Source organism: Ictalurus punctatus, unplaced genomic scaffold (genome assembly GCF_001660625.3).
Source record: "Ictalurus punctatus breed USDA103 unplaced genomic scaffold, Coco_2.0 Super-Scaffold_100046, whole genome shotgun sequence".
Classification (NCBI taxonomy): domain Eukaryota; kingdom Metazoa; phylum Chordata; class Actinopteri; order Siluriformes; family Ictaluridae; genus Ictalurus; species Ictalurus punctatus.
This window is the reverse complement of record NW_026521087.1, coordinates 2386668-2413610: the sequence shown is the minus strand read 5'-3', so window position 1 is coordinate 2413610 and position 26943 is coordinate 2386668. Positions and strand designations below refer to the sequence as shown.

The following is a 26943-nucleotide window of genomic DNA, read 5'->3' as shown; positions in this document are numbered from 1 at the left end:
ATTACATCATCACACATCCCTCGAAAGAAGAATTCATTCTGGCATGATAAGTGTCACGTACTGTGAGGAATACAGAAGCAGAAGCGGGCGGCAGGTTCAGGCAGAATAATCCAGAGGGGTGAACACAGTCCGTAGTCAAGAAGCAAGCGAGGGTCAGGCGATCATGCAAACAAAACAAACGGGGCAAGACAGAGGCCAAAGTCACTTATCGAATAAACACGGTAGGTAACGCTTGGAGAACGACAGAGAAACTAGTCTGCTGAACATTTACTTCACAAAGTGTCTCTGAACCAAAGTCTCTTAATAAGCCGTGGAGAGTGGACAAGGTGATTGGCTGCAGGTGTGTGAGATCAGAACTCCGGGGAGGTGAGCGCATGCGTGTGTGGGAAGTGTAGTCCTCAGTGGCCATGTTAGAAGTGGGTGTTGCTTCTCGGGAAACCGAGTCCTGGCTGGGCTGAGATATGACAATAAGTTGGGTTGTCATACCTGTCTACAGGGTAAACTTCCAAACAAGGCTTCTCCTCATCTACCAATAATCTCTCTGTACAAAATACCAAAAAGCAAAACATTTTTACTAACTACCCCTTAACACAGGTCAGTGAATATTGTAAATCTTATACATGAATTGTTAGTCTGTAAGAAATGGGTGCAGACTGACCTATAGACTGGATGGTGCAAGAACAGCTGCCCCAGCACATGATAGGCACACGGGGGTTCTGCTCATTAGGGTGCACCTTAAGGCCAACTTTATAAGTTGCGGTCCCAAATGTCATCAGCATCTCCCTTATGGAGCTTGAATAAGGGGTGCTATCAAAACACATCACAGGTCAGTGTTAAAGACACGCTCAGATACGCAGTTGTGAAAGGAAACCGTGGGTATGCTTACACTGGTGTGTGGTCCAGCCTGAAACTCTCAGGAGGAGGAGAGTCCTCCACAGTCTCTGTCTCACCAGCATCTAAAAGACAAACACCACAATATGACTGCATGTGCACACATACACACACAAATAAGGAGCACACGTACTATATATGATGAGACTCACTTGTTGGCTTGGCTCTCTTATGAGCAGAGTGCAAGGCTCTGATCTGCTTATAAACCTTGCATTCAGCCAATGAGCCAGACCTGGCTGCTCACTATTGCTGTAGCTACAAACATGCATGCATTTTACTATTTAACCAGAGAAAATGTCACCTCAATGGGACAACAGGCAAATTTACTGTAATAAACTGAGTCAGTGTGACTAAATATCTTGCAACAGCAGTGGATTAGCCATCTTACATAAGCAGAAACTCTATACTCTGATCTCAACATGGCAAGACATGCAATTCAGCTACAGATGATATCAATTCCCTTGCTATAAAATATATAAATAAATAAGAGGAATAATGGAATGGGGTATGCACTGTTACAGTGTCATTCTGTACCCTTCCATGGCATTTCATAGGCAAGCTTGCATTGGTTACAGAGCCACTACAACTAATTCGCCAATGCAATGGTTAAAATATTAAGCGGTCCGGATTCAGAGCAACTCCACTTGTCTCAGTGAGGGGCAGGAGAGGAATGAGTGTTACTGCGACACTTACAGAGTGGACACAAGTACTCCCCATTCACTACATCGCAACTGGTTTGCTCATGCAGCCACTGCGCATCCTGACTCTGGAGTGTCTCAAAGTATCTGTAAGAGAAAATAACTCGAAGATTAAGAGACCATTATTTGACAACCTGTCAAATTTCCATGAGCTTTATATGTACCATGCAATCACAGAAATGACCGAACTGGTCAGATCTATTAAGCAGTGACAAGCAAACTGATCCACTGAGCTGTTAAGCTTGACATGGATGTAGGATTGACGTGGGAACACCATATACTGCTTGTAAAGCTCTCCGAGGTAACCTTATTCTTCAGGAGTGTAAACTGTTGGACAGCGCTCCCCTCCATTGAAGAACGGGAACATATGAAAAGTATTTTTGATTGGGAAGCGCACAGCACACGGCAGAATCTGACGTCCTCAACAACCGAGCATTGCTGATTACCAATCGTAACAAGTTCCATCACCTGATTTCTTTAGCTTTTGATACTCTCTGGCTGCTCCTAACGCCATACAGACTTCATATGAATCCATAATGAACTTTTTCACACTATCTGTTGTTACCCAGATGAGGACGGGTTCCCTTCTGAGGCGGGTTCCTCTCAAGGTTTCTTCTTCTTAAAAGATCTTAGGGAGTTTTTCCTTGCCACCGTCGCCACTCAGTGGCTTGCTCAGTTGGGATAAATTCACACCTTTAATATCTGTATACCATGTTGATATTTCTGTAAAGCTGCTTTGAGACAATGTCTATTGTAAAAAGCGCTATACAAATAAAATTGAATTGAACTGCACTTACTCCTAAGGTCAGATCAGGTTAACGTTCTTTGCTTCCCCATGAGGCGCAATAAATTTACAGACTACGCAAGTAACACTGGCTTGATCTAAGACAGTGAAAAATAGTCAAGTGCACATAGCAAGCTTTGTTTCATGCTTTGTGTCGATGATCAGCTCACTGTATTGGGACAAAAAAATATATATATCTGCAGATCGCATATTTAAGCCAAATACATCCAATTTCGATCTACATCTTATCGATCACCACACATCCATGAAGACTTTCCTGTACATCACAGATTAGGTTTTTGACTTTTCAGTCACAAAACATCCCGACTGATTGATTAATATTATCTAATTTATTGTGATTGCTCATATAAAGGTCATATTTTCTAGACAAACTATTTACTGTTAGCTGCTGATTCTATTGCCTATATCCACAAACATTTGAAAGCAGCAAAACTTTTTATTTGGGATTAAGTAGAAGGCTGTCTAGAAGTAACATTTTGCCCAACTCCTCACCTCTGCCAGCAGTGAGAGTGCATGATGTGGCCACAGCTGCCGGTATGGGTACCAAAGGACAGGTCAGGGTGCATGAAGAGGGGATCATAGCTCTCTGGAACACACATGTATCCTCCAGAAATAAGCACACTGGCTACTCAAACCTATCCAATTACTTGACTTGCACACTGTAAACCATAACCTTACCTGGATTGTGAGGGGGTCTTTTGCGGATCTCGGACATGACCGTAGAGCGTTGGACAAAGGCAGCGAGCACCATGGCGGTGCCATCAGGTAGGATCTCCTGCGCTTTGTGACACAGGATACACATCTCCATTTGCCTCCTCTCTCCTCCTCTGGCACGCCAACAACGAGGTCCCACACTCACCAGAGCACCGTCACATGAACTGGGGCTGTACCAAGTAGAGACGGATGGTTACAAGTTCACTATAACCTTAATTTTATGTTAAGGTCCCTCTGAATTTGTTAAAATAATCAATGTTGAATAAATGGGTTCATCTTTTTTTAATCACCAGGAAATTGCTAAAAATGGCCTAGGATCCTCTCTACTCATTTACCCCAACAGAAAATGCTCTAAATGAATATGCAAGATAAAGAGTTTAAGGATGGGAATTTACTTATGTTATGTGAAGACCACCATTATATGCAAGAACTTTTAGGACAAAGAACAGACAACTGCTCAGCAAAGTTAAGGAGCTGTTGATGCATGCATTTACTGACATAAATGTACTGACTGGATATTGAGAATACAATACAAGTTGACTTATTAAGAACACTGCGTCACTACGAGCATGCTTAGGTACCTATGCTCTGCTGATGTAGAGGCTGAGGCGTCCAGATCCCTGAATCCTGCGTGAGCAGATCTATGTACTTATTGATAAAATGACTCTGGCTCTGTAATGTTTGAGCCATGGTCTTTTTCCAGCACAGTTCAGCCTTCCTTTTTCTCTCTGCTTTGTCTTTGTCCCACACAGTCTGCAACACACACACACACACACAAACACACACACACACACACACACACACACACACACACACACACACACACACACACACACGTAGATTTAAGCTCTTCAACACTTTAAAGGGTAATGGTTAATATGTCAGTGGAATAGAAAGTTGCTCAAAGTCTGACCTCCTTGTGACAGTGCCCTGTTCCTTCACAGGGAGGTGCAGCAGCTGTGCACTCACGCATCGTTTTAATGCTAACCACCATCTGTGTAGAAAAAGACACATAATTTAAGAAAATACTTTTACAAGAAAACGATACAGCAGTGCAGTTAGAACTACATGCACACACAATCAAAGTCTGCAAAACTAAGCAGATGTTCAATAGAACACACTTGTGTACTAAAAAGTATACACACACACCATACCATTAAATACTGAAGATGCATTACAATTTTACTAACATTTAATTTGCCGTTTCTCTTCAAAGTACATACTGCAATACATCATTAGCCTTGGCCTACACCATGGCCTTCATATGTACATGTTCTGCCTGGTGCAGGTGTCCTAACAGTTTTCACTATATGGAAAATAAAATGCATACATCACAGTGCATGGAAATTCAGTTTGTGTAGTAAGCAATCCTTACATGTCATTTAAATATTCATGTTGACATACAGCTTTTAAGTAATACTCACAATAAGCCACATCAAAACACCTCTAGGGCCACCTACAGATGATCAGCAGCAAAACCGCTTTGTGACAGTGAAGCATTTGTGCTGGTGTGTGAGGTGAGAGGTGCTGCTTTGCCTACCAGCCACTCCCACCTTGAGCGGTATTGCACTGCTTGGATTTCAAACAGGTCTTGATGATGCAGCACTGCTTTAAACTTCATGGTAAAAACGCTCAACTTTTGTATGTTGCGCCTACCTTCAGTGAGCGAATTGTAAAACATGCTAGGCTGCCACCTGGTGGACATAGGTGCACGCATAGAGAGAGTAAGGCAAATTGCAAACATAATCAAGATGTAATTTCACTTTAAGGATCCAGCGAATCATGTCTTTGTGCGCTTCCAAGTGAGGCGCGCACTGCAAGGTCTCTAACAGAGCCAGGATGCTTAGAGTGTTGCCGGGGGCTTCACCGGGACCTGTGATACAAGAACCACAGATCTAACTACACGCTTGAGGTTTTGAGATTGTGTGAGATGATGTACAAAACTTACGGGAGATTTTGAGGGTGAAGTTGAAAGTAACTTCATCGTCATCCCCAATGTTCTCTAGCTGTTGCTGCTCCTCCAGCAGAGCCATGCCTATCAAGTGCAGCACCTGTAGCAACACACACATACAGAACTGTGAGCACTACTCAGTCATTAAAAAGTGATGCTCATGACCACAGCATAGCAAGTGGAATTTTGTTGAATTTACTACACTATCATGTCATTTTAACAAAACATCCAAACATTTACCCTCTGCAGCATGGACTCAGACCAGTGTCCTCCACTGGGCTCCATAGCCCACTGCAGCACAGCTCCCAGCATGCCAAGCAGCACGTCACACTGCAGAATGTTTCCCAAGCTGGCAAACAGTGGGCAGAATGGAGGCAGGGCTACGACACACACAGACACTCACACTTCAGCAATCTGCATTCAACTGACCGATCATTTTCAGATATGACTACAATCACTGAAGAAATAGCTTACCTGGGTCCTCTCCATTCTGTCTCTTAAGCTTTCGCTGAGCTTCCTCTGCCTGTATCCAAAATAAACAACATAAAAATTTTGAAAAACCATTAGTGCTCATGTGACTAAAGAGAATGACTAAATCTGCCAAAAGCAGCGCACCACCTTAAGGACATCCTCAGCACTAACAGCCAAATCAAAATGCAAATGGTTAAGTGCATATATTGAGCTTCCAAAGAGCATTTCCTCATTAGGCCACTAGGCACTCAAACTGGTATTTTGTCATTTATGTGCTTTTCTTTATCAATCACACAATCTGACAGAGGCTCTACACTTAAGAGAAGGAACTAAAGAATGAAGTAACACGTGAGTTGAAGACAGTTTTAGTTACTGCGTAGCAGGAGCTCGGGTACATTCTTTAAGTAGTGAATTATTATTTGCAAAAACTGTTTTCAGAATTGTAATGCTGTTCTCTCCATGGAAGGGGTCACAGGGTTAACTGATGTCTGCCCCAGAGACAATAACAGCACCGAGACTCTTCCCATCATGTCTAACCTGAAATCTTCCTGTAATGCTGCAGACTGAGGGGTCCTGGTCCATGCCACCATGGAGGACATTTTAAGCTCATTGTAAAACACTGATTTTGAGTTTCTTGAAGCATTTTGTGTGTTCATTTGGAAGTATGCTTGGCTCTTTATCTTGTTGAAAGCCAAGTCTGAACCTCCTGGCAAAGGCAAGCAAAAGGTTCTGGGATAAAATGTGGTTTCTCCTCTCTCTCTCTCTCTCTCTCTCTCTCTCTCTCTCTCTCTCTCTCTCTCTCTCTCTCTCTCTCTCTCTCTCTCTCTCTCTCTCTCTCTCTCTCTCTCTCTCTCTCTCTCTCTCTCTGCTTCAGCAGTTCAACCCCAGGTACCAGGCAAAAATTACTTCATGTATACAGAGATCCCCAAACTATACACCGAAACCAGACCTCATTTCAGAACATTTCAGTTTTTTCTCGAAGAAAAAACATTTTATGCCTACATATTTATTATATATCTATTTTGTAATTGCTTTTTTTATATTATGTGACTGTTGTTTTTTATAATGCTCATGTTTAAATAAAGGAGTTAAAAGTATTATTTATTTATACACAAAGTGGTATCGAGTATCGTGTATTTTTGCTGGTACCGACTACTAGATTTTTGGTATCGTGACATCCCTAGATTGGACATTCTATGTTTGAGTGAAACTTCTAAATTTGTGAGAGCGCCACGCCCACGGCGAGCAGCAAAAATTCAAAAGCTTCGCAATTTAGCATCGTCAATGCCTGTAGATGAGACTGACCGAATGTGATGCCGATCTGATGAAAGCTCCAGGAGGAGTACGTTAAAGTACGAGGCCTGGAAATGGCAAAAAACGAAGGAAAAAATTAAGAGAAAAATCAAAATGCTGACTTCCTGTTGAGTTTAGGGTATGGGTTCAAGAGACCAGGGAGTCAGCCATTTTAAGTGTTGTCTCAATTGCAAAATCCTTCCAGTGCACTGGAATGTTCACTCCCTAAAAAATCCCCACAACGCACCACAAAAACCAGGGAGCATCGATACTCACTATGTTCCCTTACTGGAAATGACCTCATGTCTCTCAGCTAATGTCTCTCTCTAGTGTCTGGTTTAAAATGAGCTCAATCTGCAAACGCAAGGTGGCTGATGTGTCTATTGTTGCTGAATATTTGAATGGAGATATACTGAGAGCTATTGTAAATGCACTGTAGCACTTGTCTGTCCTGCAGACTTCATAGTTGAAAATGTGAACTGCTTGCTCCCAAAACTTCTTTAGTGCAGATTAGGGCTGCACAATTAATCGAATATCGATCGCGATTACGATTTTGACTGCCCACGATTAAATGAACATGATCGACTGCGATATTGACATTTAAATTCCGTCCTCCGCTCACAGAAAACTCCACTGCAGATCAAATCAAGCGGCTCCTACACTACAGCCATGCACCATCGAGTGGCGCAGGGATGACGTCATTTTGTAGTGCAAAAACCCTGAAACGGAATTAGCATTTCAGCCCTCGAGTTGCTAGCTTCGCTTCGAGCTCCAGAGCGAGGGGAAATCATGAAATTAGCACGATGTTGAATAGCACTTCAGAGGTTGTCGGGGACATTAAACCTAATCACGCTGAGTGAGAAACAAACTTTGCAGATAAACTCAGGGCTCTATGGTGCAACCATTTCACTCGCATTTGTGACTGAAAAGTACTTTGTGCGACTGTGAATAAATATTTATTCACACCGGTGCAAGTGACCTGTTCGGAGTTGTATAATACAATCGGAATTAAAACTACAGGAAGTCCAAAATACATCTACACCGCGCAACAGTCCCTTTCACACTGCTTTTCATCTCCTCAGTCCACTGTACAAGTGTGGAAATACTGCAAAGAAGCCATTATGATGAAGTGACTCTACATCATCTGCTTCTCTCAACTCTCCAATCTCACAACCGCCATCTTTTATTGATCCCGCAAAATGACCTGAACTTTCACCTGCTCGTGTAGACACAGCGGCTTCGGGCGGAGTAAATTAATAATAACATTACAAGGTGGGTTTAATTCAGACTTCTTTATTAAATAATTCCTCACCAATCACAATCAAGAGTAGCACCAGTTCAGTCTGTAAACATACAGTGCACTGCAGCTCTCCTTCACTAACTCTAATTCACTCCATTTAAACTCACGGTTGCCAGATATCACTAGAAAAGCCAACTCCAGTTTCCATGTTTTAATTTATCCCCCCAAAACACAATATTATCAGCAGACATGGACACTGTACTGGGGAACCGATCTAAAACTGATAAACAAAAATAAAACTACTAAAATGTAAAGACAGAAAATGTGCTTAGTTACATAAATGTGCAGGTAAATAAATCATTTTATATATAAAAAAATAGATATTATAATAACTTCATAAAATATAAATAAAACGAGACATGAAATAATGTTTAATTACTATGGGTTGCATTTAATATCAATTTGACCTTAACCTTAGATCACTACTTCCTTAGAAAGCTACTAGCCTTTTTCCTAATATGGATCATTTTTGTGTTAGTCTACTCTTAATTAGGACTCTTTATTGTTCAAGATATTTTAAAATAAATATTTTATGCTGTATATTTATCAATTAACCAACAGTATTTCTCATTGCTATTATTTTATTCAGTTAACAGTGACCATGAGCAGAGAGATTACATTTAACTGTTTATGACAGACTTCCTGATTAAAGTTTAAATAAAAAAGATTGGTATCTGGATCGTATCAGCTGTAAAAATCCTGATCGGAGCGTCCCTAATGAACACCATTAAACTAAAGCACTGTGCATCTGACGGGTAAATGAACTCACCCAATCACATCCTACATGAGATTATTCAGATATCTACACAATACACACAGAGCGGTTCGAGAACTGACTCCAGCCCAGAACCAGGAGAGTGGAAATGTCTAATAGTGCAGCTTTAAATATATTTAAGAGGAGCAGACTTCAAACAGGTTAACAGTTGTTTTGTGCATACAGTCTGTAAAATTAACTGAAAATATTACATTTAGTTTATCAGAAGGTAAATTAATGTCATCGCTCACACGATGTTCCTAAATTCTGTCATAATTGACCAGCTCAAGTTCTCATGCCTACTTGTGTTGTATTGTGGCATGAGAAAACTTAAATGTGAAAGTGCAATAAAAAATATGTTGTCACTAAAATCAATTAATAATCGTGATAAATAATTGAGATCTCAATATTGATCAAAATAATCAGGATTATCATTTTGGCCATAATCATGCAGCCCTAGTGCACATGAACACCTATAACTTACACAATGTCTGGGGTAACTGTTCTGCTAGACCTGACCAGATTTTCTCATTGACTTCATGTCAATAAAGGGTACAATCAATACCCAGACACCTGAATATTCGAGTAATATGCTCCTTCGACAGTGGGACAAGCGAGAGCGTCCTGACCAGCTGTCTCACGGTGTAGTACAGAAACTGCACTGCCTCCAACCGCAAGACCCTACAGCGAATTGTGAGGACAGCTGGAGAGATCGGGTTTCTCTACCCACCACACACCTCCTTCAACTACCGGTGCATCCGCAAAGCCACCAGTATTGTGGACGATCCCTTTCACAGACCATTCACCCTCCTGCCATCTGGCAGAAGGTACAGGAGCGTCCGTGCCACCACCAGCAGACTCTGCAACAGTTTCTTCCCCGAGACAGTCAGATTACAGTGCTCACCTGGGCTAGTCAAACACCTCACCCAGTAAGACTCATACCACTGCACACCGCACTAACCCAGTAAGACTACATAGCTGCATCAGTCACTTTATACTAGAGAACTATTTCTGCTGCCAGTATTGCTGCAATACATGTGCTGCTACATTACACAGTAGCTTACAGTTACAGTCCATGTCCTGTGTATCTACTGTCCTGTGTATTTGCTGTTTTGTGTTTTTATTGTGTTGCACTCGTCTCACACAGAACAGTACGCAAGACTACATAAAGTGTGTTGCAGCATGGTCTGGAAGGAATGTCACTTTGTTCCAGTGTATACAAGCTATATAGAGGAATGACAATAAAAACCTACTTGACTTAACTAATGGCACCTCAAAAGTTTAAATGTGTATTCGAATACCTGGCACATCCCTAATTAGAAAAACTATTAACTACTAAACTTGAAGATTAATACATTCTGCACTAGGAAAGAATAAGGATGCTTGTTAAATGAACTTCACTTAGTGTTGTGGTTTTAGCACATGGAGCCATTGCTTATTATAATAATGAACAGCTATGAGAGTAAAAGCACTGCAAACCCACATAAAAATTAAAACATATTGCCAATTCTGAAAAAAAATGACATACTGCTGTACCTGCAGTGAAGATTTTCCCTGCACCCGAGACCACACGGCACTCTGAGTCTTCAGCAATCTGATTAAAGCATTCGATCATTTCACTGTAGGGAAAAAAAGCTGCCTATAACGGAGTATAAAGCCAACACCTTATATAACAAAACAAAGACATCCAATGCAACAAAGCAGAATTATACATGGGGGAAATTAACACTTTTTTTTACCTAAATGTCTTCCGAATTTTTTTTTTTTCATACTTTAATTCCCCCCCCCCAGATAGCCTTTAAGAACGCTTTTGACAAGAGAAGAACGTATTGAAATCATTCTCATGCCTGGATCAGGAAGCTGTGGCAAGGTTGCGATGGACTAACAGGAAACATGGCGAACACAGCAAACATTCAACACAGTTTCCAAACTTATTAACAAATTAAAAAGACTGCAAGTGTTGCAGACCAACCAAGAAGTGCACGTCCACTGACGAAGGCACAACTGACCTGGTACTGGTCACCTTTATTTGATGAAAAAACATACCTCCAGTAGGCCTAGTTCATGGCGTTGTGTTTCTCTGGTCGGTGCAGCTCTACAGGAGTGATGTGATTGGCTGGGTGGGTGACCGACAGGGTGGTGAAGGGTGGAGTGGGACCTCCTGAAGTCGACATGGCTCGAACAGCGTTCAGAGTAGGAAACCACAGGCTCCTGTCTGATAAACACCTGTCAACAGGTTAATATGATGACTATTTACGGAGATGAATAAAGGACACAAGACTATGGCCCCATACACAGTGATGGACAATCTACAGACAGAAAAGTGACTGAAACCTTTGTTTGGTGCTACAATGCATAAATCATCTTAGTCCTAGTGGGTTTATGTTAGGAGACATTAATGGAGCATTTCTGAAAGGAATCTCCAGTGTCAACACAGTAAAAGTCAGGGCTATAAGTAAAGCTATAAGTTTTCAGATACAGCCAAGACATCAGCACAGAGGACATTTCTGTGGCCCTATCGGTAACATGACAAGCAGCATTTTTGCTTTTTTTATATATAAAAAAAGTTTTGTTTTTTTAAATAAAATAAATAAATAAAAATAAATAAACAAACACACCACACAATAGGTGAGGGAAGAACAGCTGTTACAACATGCTAACACAAGTGAGAACAGGAATGTGTTTTCATTCTACAACATTAAATGCAACTATACACCGATCAGCTATAACAGTAAAACCACTGACAGGTGAAGTGAAGAACACTGATTATCTTGTTACAACAGCACCAGTGAAGGGGTGGGGTATATCAGGCACCAAGCGAATGGTTGGGGAAAAATGGGCAAGTGTAAGGATCTAAGCAACTTCGATAAGGGCCAAACTGTGACGTCTAGATAACTGAGTCTGAGCATTGCCAAAACGGCAGGTCTTGTACCTACCAAAAGTGGCCCATGGAAGGACAACTGGTGAACTGGTGACAGGGTCAAGGGCACCCAAGGCTCACTGATGCGAGTGGGGAGCAAAAGCTAGCAGAGGCAGTGTGATGTTCTGGGCAATGTTCTGCTGGGAAACCTTGGGTCCTGGTTTTTGTGTGGATGTTAATATACTTTGACACGTACCACCTACCCAACACTGTTGCAGACCATGTACACCTCTTCATGGCAACAAAATTCCCTAATGGCAGTGGTCTCCTTCAGCCGAATAATGTTCCCTGACACACTACAAAAAATGGTTCAGGAATGGTTTGAGGAACATGACAGAGTTCAAGGTGTTGACTGCCACCAAATTCTTTGAGCAATTGAGCATCTGTGGGATGTTCTGGACAAACAAGTCTGATCCACGGAGGCCCACCTTGCATCTTACAGGACTTAAAGGAACTATGCTCTTGGTGCCAGAAACCACAGCACACCTTCAGAGGTCTTGTGGCGTCCATGCCTCGACGAGTAAGAGCTGTTTTAGCGGCACAAGGAGGACCTGCACATTAGTCAGGTGGTTTTAATGTTATGGCTGATTATTTATTTTTTTAGCAAATTGTTAGTGCTGCCAAGCTGCTGTGGTGCAAGTGGAATAAAACACTTTGGGATGTGCTGTTAACTCCACGTTGAGCTGAAGAACATGCCACCCCATCAGTAAATATATTTTCCTAGAACAACTCTGTGGTGTTTTATTCATTTGATGATTTTGTGGTCAGTAAACCATTTGTGTGTTGATTTTGATGTATGTTTTGGATCATTGTCCTGCTGGAAGATCCAACCACAGCCCATTTTAATCTTTCTGGCAGAGGTGGTCAGGTTTTCATTTAATATCTGTTGATATTTGACAGAGTCCATGATGCCAGGAAGTGATGGACTTTTAACAAATTGACCACACCACATCGCTCTTATGCCAGTTGACTTTTGCAGATGAAGCTTTTCCATAACATTCCAGAGCGTACTTTACCACCTTAACATCACCTCTAATTAAAACTGTGAGATCATCCGCATATGCAGATAACTTGGTGGGTTGTTGACAGTTTAGAGTGTCGATTTGTAGACCTGTTAATTCTTTCCTAAGCTTATATAGCAGGGGTTAAATAATTATGCTGTAAAGTCGGCCCGACAGGGGGCAGCCCTGCCTGATACCCCTCTGAGCCTTCACAGCAGTACTTAAGCTTCCGGCCACTTTTATCATAAATGTAGCATCAGAGTATAATAGCCTCATCATTGAGATAAAATTTTCACCAAAACCAAAAGCCTTTAGGGTGTTAAAAAGAAAAACATGTTCGACCTGGTCAAAAGCTTTCTCCTGATCTAATGGTAAAAACCCCATTTCAATCTTGTTGTCATAGCATGGTCATACAAGTGCCTTACTAGATGCAGATTCTCTGTAATAGATCTGTCTTTTATACAGTATGATTGGTCTTTGTGTATGATTGTGTGCAGTACGAGAGAGAGAGAGAGAGAGACAGATCAATAGAGACAGGCAGTCAGACAGAAAGAAAGTGAGAGAGAATAGAAATTGAGAGAGAATGACAGACAGAAAGTGAGAGACCGAAGATAGAGACGACAGTGAGACACACATACACAGAGTGAGACAGAGACCGATCAAGAGAGAGATGGAAAGACAATCAGACAGACAGAAAGAGAAAGAAATGGAGAGAGAGAGAGTGACTTGTTTCTCTCAGGCTCTCATAGTGAATCAGGCCTCAGCTGGTGCTGTCCTTGGTGCTGAAATCAGTCACCAGCCTGCAGTTCAGTGAATCTTCATTGCAGCATAAGCATGATATGGGATGTTCAACAAGCATATACTGTACATGTGTGATGGTCAGGTGTCCACAAACTTTTGGCCATAGTGTGTTCTTGGAAAAAAAGGAAGCTGGGTTCTAATGTTCAGACTTGATGACAATTTCAATAGAGCTGTGATGGTTTAGCCCGAGACGGGACTGAAAACACTCACTCCACCCTCGCACAGAAAGTGATAGGGGGCAAAAAAAAAAAAAAAAAAAATTATTAAAAAAAAAAAAAAAAAAAAAAAAAACCCTTCCAGCAGGGTTTACTGACTGTTTGGTAAACAGCTCCCCAGTGCAATACTTTATAATAATGCAGATACAATGAGGGCCTTAGAAACCATAAACTATTACGGGAATGGTCACTTAAAGCGTTCCCGTATTATGTACACACGCATAACAATAACAGGTGGTCATGGTAACGCATCACACAACCCCATCCTTGATTATCAGCTACTATAGGAACGATAACATGTAAGAACAAGTGCAATAATATACGAGGGTGGATCAAGGAAATTAAAACCTTATAAAAACACATTTGTTTTTTCTTTACATACTTTTCTCAGCACTAGAACTCTATAACTCTGACTTTCCACCAGATCTCTTTCCTTTAGCACACATAAACACTTTGTACTCGATCAGCCTGACTCCCCTGGAGGTGTCCATCATGGAACATCCTGCCAGACCTGAACGTCAACACGTCTCTGAGCCACGGACGGGAGAAAAGGAAAGACACATGACGGTGTGGAGAGAAGACGAAACACTGAGTGACTCAGAGAGAGCCTCAGAGAGAGCCTCAGAGAGAGCCTCATCGATCCACTGATCACGTCATACCACTTATTATTATTATTATTACTGATACTGATACTGATGGAAACCGTGCCGAAGCTCGGTTTCCATTTTTAATCCCTTATAAGATTAGAGGTATAATCTGCTTATAATCACGTATACGATCTGATCATAATATACATCATGCATGTTATTGTTTTACACACACACCCCTTCGTTGCCAGAGATCTAATTAAAGACTGAGATTGAACGTGTCCCTCCTTCTGATAGCGTAAAATTACATGTTACAGATTTGGAATTGCATTCTCGCTGTGATGTCTCACACTCTTTACTCTGGGAAGTGAGAGAGAGAGAGAGAGAGAGAGAGAGAGAGAGAGAAAGTGTCAGAGAGAGAGAGAGGGAGAGTCGGAGAGATAGAGAGCAAATTTCATAATATTATTAATAATTTAAAAAACGGAGCAGATCCAATAGGGCTTCACAGCAGCAGTACTTTACCTCAAATGCTTTGTAACACACACAGTGGAAATGGTGTAGCAAAAGTCATGCAACCGTTGTGGGGGGGGGAGCGGGGGGGGGGGCTCTGATACTTTGTACCTGATGCATCATCTTTTATAATTGTATACTTATTTGGCATACAGTGAATATTCACACTTTAAGGCCATGTGGAACAATTTCCAAAATGCATTTAAATAGGGTAAATTGTGTCAGTCTACCCCACCACAGAAGAACTTCACTGGTACTCTGACACAGATGCCACTCTCACTGGCTGGAGTATATCAGGGTAAACATATACATACACACACACACACACACACACACACACACACACACACACACACACACACACACACATATATATATATATATATATATATATATATATATATATATATATATATATATATATATATATATGAACCTCATAAGAAATTAGCCTTATAGAATCTGTTTTGCTTCTGTATGGGGTAATAAAGTGTAAAATACAGATCATTCACCATAATTTACATAATGTTCACATCAATTGATAAGAGAGATCAGAGGAAAGTGACCAGATTAGTCAGAGCTGCCAGGAAGGATATACTGTAGTAACTCATATAATCGCTCTTTATAACCGTGGTTAGCAGAAAAGCATCTCCGCATGCACAACAACATCAAACCAATGTTTCGGCCTTGGGGATGAGAATCACGCCAACTCGGAACGATCCCCTCTCTTTGTGCAGTTCATCGACTATGTGTGGCAGATGATGAGACAGGTCAGCTACTGATGCTTTACACCACAACACTGTTGAATTCTCCAATCTGATTGGTCAGAAGGCGTTGGAGACATTTCTGGAACAGCAAGATTCTGATTCCAGCTGCAAGGGAAATTACAGCTTTATAGTGATGTGCTCGTTCTCGTTTCTATAGTAACAGCTCATTGACAGGGTCTAGTATGGCGTACACAATACATAGTCTAAGTTTAATCGTAAACATATTATAAACATGTTACTTAAAGAAAAAAACGTATGATCGTTGTGATCTAGTTAAGATTTATAAGTTATCTATTTATGCAAGTTTTATGGAAGTAGTCTCCAGTGTCACGGCAGAGAGGACATTGCACTTTCCAGTTTCTCAGTAACATTGCAAGTCTTATTAATTTCAAGAGTTGGGGGGGGGGGGGGGATAAGAGAGGTTTGTGAGGGAACTATTGTTTTATTTTAATGTTATAAAGTAAGAGATCATAATTAACTAACTCTCTTTTCCAGGACATTCCACAGGGCTCCAGATGGCGACTAAAATGGTCGCCATGCGATCAACTTTTTAATTTTGTGACCATGTTTTTTCTGCCAGTCGCCAGTGGCCACCGTTACCCTCAAACAAAATTAAAAAACGAATTAAATAGAAATGACCATACGTCTTGTTGTTAGGCTACTGAACTCACATCCCCTCTTGCGCATGCGTGTACCTGCCCTAGCGCCTGCACTCCTGTATGGTTTCCATAGATGAACAGAAACAGTTCTAATGTCGCGTTTATCGGGTTAAAAAGTTGGAAGTGAACTTTATTAAAGGTGTTTAATTTAGTTTGATGTGTTTTGGTTCATTGGAATTTGACTGTATCTGTTATATGTAGGCTAGCTAACTGCGTAGTTAACTAACGTTAGCCAGCTGAAAAGAAAAATATCAGACTTTTCCTCATCCCCTGCCTGTCCACACCCTGCCTCCTCTACATCAGATGCTGACGATGTTGAGACCAACTCGACCAGTGAAAGTTCTCAAGTGACATTTGAGTCATCCCAGCCCGTTTCAATCGGTGTGCAATCTTTTACAGATGATGACAGCCAAGCGCAGCGAGTTGAGTCTTCTCCCGTCCCTGCGGCTCTCATCCCGACAAGACAGTTTAAATCAGCTTCGCTACAAGAGTTCGCCTGGTTACGTTATGACAAAGGGAAAATGTACTGCACCATTTGTGCTAAAGCAGGACAAGATATTGCTGGTAAAACAGAGTTCATTACCAGTTCGAGTCATTTTAAAAAAGAAACCATAAAGAAGCATGCTGACATTAAAAAATATAAGAACGCCAGGGATTGTGTCATTGCTAGGTCTGCCCCTCGTGCCACCCCAATCGTGAAAGCAGTGCAACGTGCTAGTGATAAAGTCACTGAAAAAGAGATGAGGGAATTGAAAATAAAATTCAATGCAGCCTACATGACTCTGAGCCTGAATAAGCAGGAAACAACTAATTGTACATAGTAGAATAAGAAAGTGAAAAAAAAATAATCAAATGACTGGACATTTAAGTATTTACGGTAATATGATTCAATATGATGTACTGAACATTGCACATATTGTGTATGTAAAGAATACATTGTGTAAACTATGGGAGGCAGAGTAAACAAAGGCAGACAGTACAGAGGGGAAAGAAAAGGCAGTGTGAGGTAGCCATTTAACAATGATATCATCATATGTCATATGACATCACTATATTTTGGATCCTGAAAATTTGATTTGGCGCCAAAATATTTTGGGTTTAGGAGCCAACGGTTCCTAGATTATTTTTTTTTGCCTGGAGCCCTGTTCCAAATTGTTCTTTGGCTATGCCCCATGTTTGTGCAATGGCTCAGACCGGTTTTTCCTCTTTTCGCAGCTTCAAAATGGCTTGCTTTTCTCCCATAGACAGCTCTCTGGTCTCCATGTCGGTTTATTCTTTTTAACAACAAATGCTGTCTCCACAGGTGAAACCCAGGGCTCAAACCAAGAGAAGACATTCAGAGCTATTCATTCTTTAAAGTCCATTTAACAAGGTACACCTGGCCAGCAAGAAAAACCATCAGTCACTCGTTCCAGTATTTTTGAACAGTTAATGAATAGGATGGCTTCAAAAAAGCTGCCATATTTTAATCTGTGTAACACGTCTAGATGCAAATATAAGGAAATGAAAGCTGAAATTCTGATCTATCGTCTCATATTCGTCTTTTATCTCAAACCCAAATGTCTTCAGTACATAGCAAAAGCAAGTGAATTGGCCTTGGTGTTCCAATACTTTTGAAGAGGACTCTAATTGTAAGAATTAAATATAATTTTCGTACTGAACAAAAGACTGATTATCTGTTCAGGCGTTATTGTGCAGATCCACATTTAAGCATCTTACTATACACTGTTAAACCCAGTGTTTGTGTTCTTTTTTTCAGTTTCCTTCTGCTTCTGAGTTCAAAGAGCTTTTTCTCATCCCCATCCTGGAGTGCCCCTACAGCTGCCTGTTTGGTACATTCCTCTACAGCAGTGAGCAGGAGAGAATGGAAAAGGTACGCTCCACATTTCTCCACTAATGGGCGGAGGCTTTCCAGCCTGTCTGATTTTTCTGAATGGAAATGAATTTGTCTAAGTGTATTATGACTTGTCTCTCTCTCTCTCTCTCTCTCTCTCTCTCTCTCCCCTCTTTTGTTTTTAGGAAGTACAGGGTAAAACGGTCACTGCGGTCCTACATTAAGTCAGCCGGAGGACTTCACTAACCCGTTCTATGTGGACTGTAAAAACCAGGTGCTGTATCCACTGGCCAGTCTCACACATCTGGAGTTCTGGGTGGGTTATTATGTGCGCTGGAACCCACGCATGAGACCACAGGTGCTTATACTGCAAACCACACTCTATGAAATTATGGGGAAATACTCAAAAATAGTGCTTCCAATATATACCAAAATACCTATTTTCTTGTATAACTGAACAGTGTCACTTCAGACACATGATGAATGTCACTTTTTATTACTAGATGTTTCTGGGCTTTAACACCAAGTTTGCTTTAAAAAAACAAAACCATTTCTATCAGCACAAAGCTAAAACAAACACAAAAGCTGGAGTAATGGGTCGGTAAGCATAAAAAGTGCCGTACACAGTGGAACTGGACACACGAGGATCTCTGACACTGTTGACTCTTCAGTGGTTCCATTTTCAGTTCTAGTTTGTAGGTACAGGTTTCAGTCTTCAACAACATTGTAGTTTTCTTTTTAAAATGCACTCCTTGGTTGTGCTCACTGCATTAAAACTCAAATCCAACACTGTGAGATTTTTTTTTTAAATGTGTTAAATGGAGTTTTCTTGTGATTCCTCTATATTCCTGTATATTTCATGATTGGCTGGTTAGAAAACTACATGAACGTACAGGTGTTCCTAATAAAGTGGACGGTGAGTGAACATGACGTGGCTGAAACGATTTCCAAAACACTTCAGGAGCAGCTAGCGATAAAGATTAAGGTTACACCGGCTTGATGATTGATCTTTTAATAATGATACATAAATAAATAGAAAGCGAATGTAATGATTTAGAAAATCGGTGTCCCAGAACGAAACTGATGTTTGTGTGCTTTGTTGATTCTTATGTAGATGCCGCTCCATCAGAATTTGAGAGAGTTATTGTTTTTGCGTGAAGAACGTGGAGGAGCTCCAGAGAGAGGCCACGTCATCCTGCTCCATCTCCTCATCCTCAGAGCATACTTCTCCCTCCTCACATAGTGGTACACCACTTCACACTGCCGTCTAAATACAAACGCACGCACACACACACACACACACACACAAATTTAAGAGCACACACTGTCTTTACTCAATGAATACACTCTCAGGCACAAGTAGGGAGTGGATGAGTATGAAGAGGACACACACACACACACACACACACACACACACATTCCTGTTTGCAATTTTTTTTAACTATAGAGAAGTAACCTAGTGTCACATTTTATAAATCCTTAATACTTAAAAATGGATCTTGGAATGATAGTCAGCATGTCTGCAGCATGAATTCATAATATTTACGATCTAGTATTTGACCTGTAAATATGTAAAAAAGAGAAGTATTCATATATTTGTCCTTACACGTCATGTTCATCTTTCCCTGTGGCCTCATTTGCTCCTCTGTGCCAACTCCCTTTCATCTTTTAACATTTCAATTGTTGGCTCAAATTCAGCCTATTACCCAAAAACATTTAAAACTCAACTTAGAAGCCCATACTCACATCTACCTCTGAGCCCAGTTGGAGATAGAAAAAAATACACCAGCCGTGAGTGAGAAGAAGCAAGGGTCCAGCTTTATTGTTCCGTTCCACCACACGAGATCCACACCGATGAGAATTCTCAGAAGTGATCCCAATACCCTGAGCTTAAGCTCCAGTATTTATACTGTATTTACACACTAAATAACCCATAGGTTTCAAAAAGACTATGATCTCACTACCAATAGGGTTAAAAAAGAGCTCATTTACCTTACTCTTATGTTCCAGAAAAGGGCGATTTCACTTACACATAGAATTGAAACCAGGGGTTTTAATTTACCCATGAAATCAGAACCCAGGCATTTCCAATAACCCAGAAAATAAAAACCCAGAGTTTCTAGTTACTCAGAGGATCAGAAACCAGAATTATTCAGTTACCTAGAGCGTCAGAAACCAGGATTCTCATTTACCTTAGGTGGTCAGAAACCAGGATTCTCAATTACCTAGGGAAATAAAATGACGTAGACAAGACGACTAAACAACCGGGGGGGACCTTGGTCTTATCGTTATCTCGAGGGGGGGGGGGGGGGGGGGGGGCAGTTTGACCCAGCCACCCTTATAACTGGCTCCTCATGGTTCTTTCTTAAAATGAAGGCCTTCCTTGCGAGCCAAGAACCCTCACCATTTGAGTCATGAGTAGGTTTACATTTTCCTGTATTTCTCATTTATAATTTATTTTCATATTTGCACTATATTTCTTATTTTATATATATTTATACTACTTACTTCCAACTTCTTAATATCATTTCTATAAAAAGTATATATATATATATATATATATATATATATATATATATATATATATATATATATACTTTTTATTATAAGACATTACCTTATAATATCTTAATATTCCTTTTTATTATTCTTATAAAGTTATAATAGTATGTGTGAGAGAGATGGTGTGTGTGTCTGTTATGTCTACTTGCCCGCCCTTGACTGTACAAGGGTGTGTGTGTGTGTGTGTGTGTGTGTGTGTGTGTGTGTGTGTGTGTGTGTGTATTAGCCCTCCTCAGCTCAGCTCGTATACCTCTTTTTGACTTTTTTGACTATTACTGCTCTTAAAGATCTTTAAAGTGTAATTCCAATTTGTCAATGTCCACCTAATCCCGCTTTTATGTGTCTAGGTGCCCGTCTTTTCTTCTTCTCCCTTTTTCTGGATGCTAGGTCTCCCTTATGTTTATTTTATGACATTTTTTTTTCCACATTTCCCCCTCTGAGGCTATGAAGCCTCATACAATACCTTAATTAAGCGGGTATCTGTGGAGGAACTGGTTCTGCCGCACCCCATGGCCGTCCCCGTAATCACATGGGTCCCTTACATTAACCACTTCTACGCCACACTGATCCGAATAGGAGCTGAGGAGGTTTTGTAGACCTGGTGGGAGACGTGCTAGTGTTGTGCGCCCCGGGGTCTCACAGTAGATTGGCAGCTGGAGAATGGGCCTTAGGACCACCCTACATCCACTTGCCGGACATGTGTAGATGTACCTAGCCATAACTCTTAACCCTTAACCTACTTCTCCTTTTAATTATGTATATATATCTCTAACTACCTTGATTATACGTTTGTTTGCCTACATCAATTATAAGTGTGATTAACTGAGTTCCCCTAATCATTCATTACTACTACTACTGCCGTACGTATGAGTGGCCACTACAGTAACTAACTACTTGATCTACACGTCCCTATCTTTCTCAACTAGGCCTGTCAGCCCACAGTTTTGTATTTGTCGGGACCCGCAGATTCTTGCTTCCCCTCAAAAACCAAACCCCAGTCTTTCGCAGTCAGGGGTGGGCGAAAAAACCTCTTATGAGGAAAAATTCCCACCCTGCCAGCACTATGTGCTCAGCAGCACCATTAAACATTTCTGTGCCTGATTGCGTCATATCACAAACATTTTATAACATTTTATAACAATACTTGACAGTCTGTTGTATGCAGTATCGCTCTGTATGCTGGTTGTCTTCAGCTCAAGCACTTTACGTACTGTAGAGAGCCACCCTTTGGGGAGAGGTTAGGCTAGCACGTACACCCAGGGTATGGATCTTCACATCTTCTCATCCTGTCTGCCACTGACTGAGCAGACCCCCCTTCGTACAGGACCCACCGGACCACCATCTCGTCATTGGAGGATTGAGCATCCTCCAGGGGTTGCATGTTCTAGTCCGCTGCTGCCCTGTAGTCAGCATTCTCTCGCTGCTCCGGGACTCCCACCTCCGGGTGAACACCTCCGGGACTCCCACCTCCGGGTGAACACCTCCCCCCGTTGAGGCGGTGACGCCTCACACATAACACTGCACTCAGCTCTGTTCCTGTGAATATATAGCTCCATACATAATAGTTAGTGGCTATATATGTTTTTGATTCATCTGCAATTACGGCAGTCCATCATAAGGAACAGACACAGACATGGGTCGACCCGTAAGCATTTCATGCGGTGTTAGATACATATTGCTGTTAGTCTGCATGTGATAGGTCATTAGTGCAAGAGGTAGAGCATCTACTGAACTACGTTTAGTATCAGCACAAATTACAACAAACACAAATCAGGGTATGCCAGACCTATCCCTGGTCAGGGAAAAAATAAATAATTTTGAGCACACTTCAGGTGATCCTCCACCGTTGCCTGCAAGTACAGAGATCATTCCTCTACCTTCCCCCTCGCACACTGGCTAAGATCCTGGGCAGCTGTAATACATACAGCAAGAAGTGCAGTCAGAATTCAATTAAACTATTTGTTCGATAAGTGGCGTTCCAATTTTTCCCTAGAACCTCATTGCATTCAAACAACTCCAAACAGACGACACAATCCATGGGCCTAAACGTCAGTATTTATATATATATATATATATATATATATATATATATATATATATATATATATATATATATATATATATATATATATTAACAACTCTACCCTTAACCAGGTTGCATTCTTTAGTGATAGATTTCAATTCAGCCAATTGGGCAGAACAGGGTGTTCATAATGTTTGTGAAATTTCAGACCCAAGACTTTTAAGCTCAAGGAAATACGAATTTTGGCTGGGCAATCGTGAGTGTTCTCAGTGACTGGCTCCACAGAATTAATTACACCATTACAACACTACAGTTGGTGAGTTAGGCACACTAACAGGTTTAAGAATTTTAGTTCGGGTGGCACATCGATTAACCCCATATCCCCATATCATGTTCTTTCAAAATAGAAATGACCTGGTGTGATGAATGTAAGATCGATGTGTGAGAGAGCAATTTTCCCAATGATCCACACTAAGAGAGCCTCTCCAGCCTGGCAATCCTTGTGCCACCAAATCCAATGTTTTCAATACATAAACTACAGCCCTGTAAGCGCCCCATTCTCCTGAGCCGGGACCCCCCCAGCAGCACCCCCCCTTTTCAGTCACATGTAAGACACAGTCTTTGTTGTAGTTTGCCAGCCATAGTACAGGTGCAAAGCATAGGTCCATTCAATGTCAGGCTTGTCCAAAGAACACCCGGATCTCAGGATGTTGTCCTTTAGTGAGCAATCAGTGATCCACTGCAGACCATACTTGATAACGTCCAGGAACATTTGTTGTGCTTTTATGGGGCGGAGGATGACCCCAATCATGTCCTGACGGCCTTGGGAGCGTGCAAGGGAGTCTATGACCACAGAGGAGTACATCACAGGGGAGCCCACAGCCCCCGAAGGAGACGCTTCCAGGTGTACTACTAATCTAGGCATGTTAAGGGGAGTAACGGCCTTGAGCTCTCACATGCAGTCACTTGGAAAAATTGCTGATCAATAATAATATCATGTGGAGTGGAATTACAGTTATAGGTTACAATTGGGACATCTTATATATATATATATATATATATATATATATATATATATATATATATATATATATATATATATACATATATATCTATATATGTATTCTATATCCATCATACTATAAATAATGGTTACTGGGTGGGTTGGTTGTATCGCAAAACTTGTCGCTTTTGTTATCACAGCTTGCTGTAATAATGCTAGACTAAGTGGGCATGTCCTTTCATCCTTTTTCTGAGGATCGAAGATATTGTTTACAGGACAATAGTACTGGAGACTGGAGACAGACAACTGGGAACACACAACTGCAAAACCCATCATTAAATGTTCAATTTATGCATCAGATCTAGGCCTTAAAACGGTGAATATTTATCATGATTTACTATACCCTGATTTTAATAAAGCAGGAAGCTATTAAAAACAATTCAAAATGAGGAGTTCAGTTCTTAACGTGTTAAGACTACTGATGTTTACAGATCACTCAAGTTCGATATAAACACATCACAAGGCCCTGATTGTGTGGAGTCTGTATTTCTAAACTTAGCAGTTGATATTATTTCATCTTTTTTAATTTATCATTTTAATCTTTCATTAGACAATGGGGTTATACCAGAAATTTGGAAATCAGTTTTCTTATTTATTTATTTATTTATTTATTTATTTATTTATTTCATTTATTACATTAAATCCGGGACATCCAACTATATTAGATCATTACAATCCAATAACTCGGCCTCCTCGCCTATGTCCCTTGTAGAAAGCTTTTTCAGTGAACCGTTCACATGTTATCAGTCTGCAAGAAGTCTAAGGTCATATAAACATATCAGCACAACTATTGTTTTGAAAGTCTTAAAACAATGTAACGGTACCCTCTGCACTTCCTTGTCTGTTGATTTAGAAGAGGCTCCCAACCCAGTGAATCAGGAAATATTGCTGCAGAGATTAAATACTGTCATTCATGACAATTAAATGTTGCTCACTTTGGAGGAATGTGAATATGTATTTAACTTAGTCTAAATTTAAAATTTATCATCTGTGAGCTTTGTTTCAATTTACCACCAAGTTGTTACCTTGGCTGAACGCCAAATTGTAAGAAGCATAAGATTCGTCCTATAATTTTATCCATTTCATTTAAACTGTATTTGACCATATTAATGTAGCGTTAAATCTACTCATATCACAAACCACATTTCCCATCCTTCACTGCGGTCCACAAACATGGCTGCCATGGACTGCAATTCCCAGATCACACACACCTGCATCCAGTTCTCAGCTCTCAGTTTTTATCAGTTCTCAGCTGCTGTATAACGTATTATCAATTCAATTCACTTCACAGGTTGTGCAGTATATCCTCCCTTTCTCGAGTTTGTGACCACTGCTTTGTATTATTTAAATATTGTAACTCGTATACTTTGTATGACATATCCATAGCACACCGTATACCTCATATGTATATATATACACACCCACACATATATATTTGCATAACTACTCTATTCTATTCACCAATCTACGGTTCAGGAAAAACAAATCGCTTCAAACTACACTGTTGTAAAGGACCGTAATTAAACTACCTCCCAAACTCATATCAGCACAACATGTTGGCAAAAGGAACCATTATGCAAGGCTGTCTAATCCAGATACTCGTACTCCCTGCAAAACTCGAATTCCACATTAAGTAATCATCACCTTATTCTAATGCTACGGACTCAGATATCACATCTGTATCAGGCGTACAACACATTACAAAGAATTTAAAATGTGCAGACTACTACTGCCATCTGATCTTACTAATTACTTATCATTGGACATATACAGCATTTAAAGAGAAAACATGCAGAAATTATTCATCATTATGCAACATGAATACCACACGCCAGAAGAATTCGCATTTACACTGCTTAAGATATTGTATAGACACATACCCGTATAGGAATCACCGATACACAAATTAGTTATACTCCAGCTCTTGTTAGCGAGTCAGTTCATGAAGGTAGACTGCTCTCTAAAACCAAATGTTTAGGCTCAACATTATCTCAACAGGGAGGATGTGACCTAGCCTGATACGGACCACATTGTGATCAGCCAGAGACTGTTACCTCGGGTCGGTTTTACTTTTCAGGGTTTTTTATTAATATCACTCAAAACGAACAGGTTCACATGTCAGCTGATCAATTTTATCATTCACACCGCACAACACATAAACTGTTAGTAAAATTCTCTACGGACTGATAACATAAAGACATACTGATTGATTTAAATTTTTTTACAGGAATATATCCACGTATATATATACATTGAATCACTTTGACTTTAATGTAGGGCGTGAGATAACTAAAAGGGGAAAAAACAGAAATCTCTCGCCCGCGCGCTCTCCCTCTCTCGCGCGCTCGGTGGTTTAGATAACCGTCACCATGGAACTCAAAACACTTTCATTCAGTTTCCAAACAGGGAAACACAAACAGGGAATTCAAATTAAAATGAAAAGAATGATTTGGAACTCCGGCGCGCATGATTCTGACCAGCCACAATCTATATATAAACTTCCAACTAGTTTTTCCACATTATTTAAAAGGTATTTAAGTGTTATGTACTTAATTACCATAATTGTAAACACAATTTTTTATAATTTACTAACTTCAAGTTGTATAACAATAGTTACTAAAATGCTATACCTAACATCTTTGCAGGGATTTCTAGACAAGGCACTGAATGAAACGAGCAATATAGACAAATTATAATAATAATAATAATAATAATAATAATAATTATTATTATTATTATTATTATTATTATTATTATTTTTATCTCTCTGCTCACACATCATAAAAGAGAAATCCTTTATTATAACTTAATTTATGGAATATAAATGAAAGGTCCAAATGGACTTTCTCCTCCACATTTGGAGCGTCTGACTCATTCATTTCTCAACAATGGCTTCTGGGGCCTGAAAATGCACACTTTTTTTCCGCCTTCAGTCTTTCTTTTTCCCTGGATCACACAATCTGGGAATATGTTTTTATATATTACAGGTCTAGAAGTTCTGATTTACACAACAGGCAATCAGGCAGATGTCTAAAATATTTACAATGTTCTTGACTGCTCCCCCATTTTTAAAACACTCATACAGCAGTTATTGATACCAAATTAATTATACACACAGTCACAC

General features: G+C 40.4%; 1 protein-coding gene and 1 long non-coding RNA gene across 2 annotated transcripts; one reads left to right on the top strand and one right to left on the bottom strand.

The window, feature by feature from the left end:
- Positions 1-757: 757 nt before the first annotated feature.
- On the bottom strand, positions 758-11051 carry LOC128629962 (E3 ubiquitin-protein ligase UBR2-like). The gene is made up of 12 exons (XM_053678517.1): positions 10977-11051; positions 9443-9558; positions 5534-5580; positions 5300-5439; positions 5057-5159; positions 4872-4981; positions 3690-3721; positions 3073-3278; positions 2887-2980; positions 1044-1676; positions 887-956; positions 758-807 (listed from the first exon to the last, which is right to left on the bottom strand). The coding sequence occupies exons 1-10, from the start codon at positions 11049-11051 to the stop codon at positions 1541-1543; spliced, it is 1059 nt and encodes a 352-aa protein (XP_053534492.1). The 3' UTR covers positions 758-807; positions 887-956; positions 1044-1540.
- Positions 11052-16992: 5941 nt separating this feature from the next.
- LOC108261933 (uncharacterized) lies at positions 16993-20422 on the top strand. The gene is made up of 4 exons (XR_008394399.1): positions 16993-17709; positions 18097-18210; positions 18357-18529; positions 19286-20422. It is a non-coding gene; the product is annotated as an uncharacterized LOC108261933 (long non-coding RNA).
- Positions 20423-26943: the final 6521 nt, after the last annotated feature.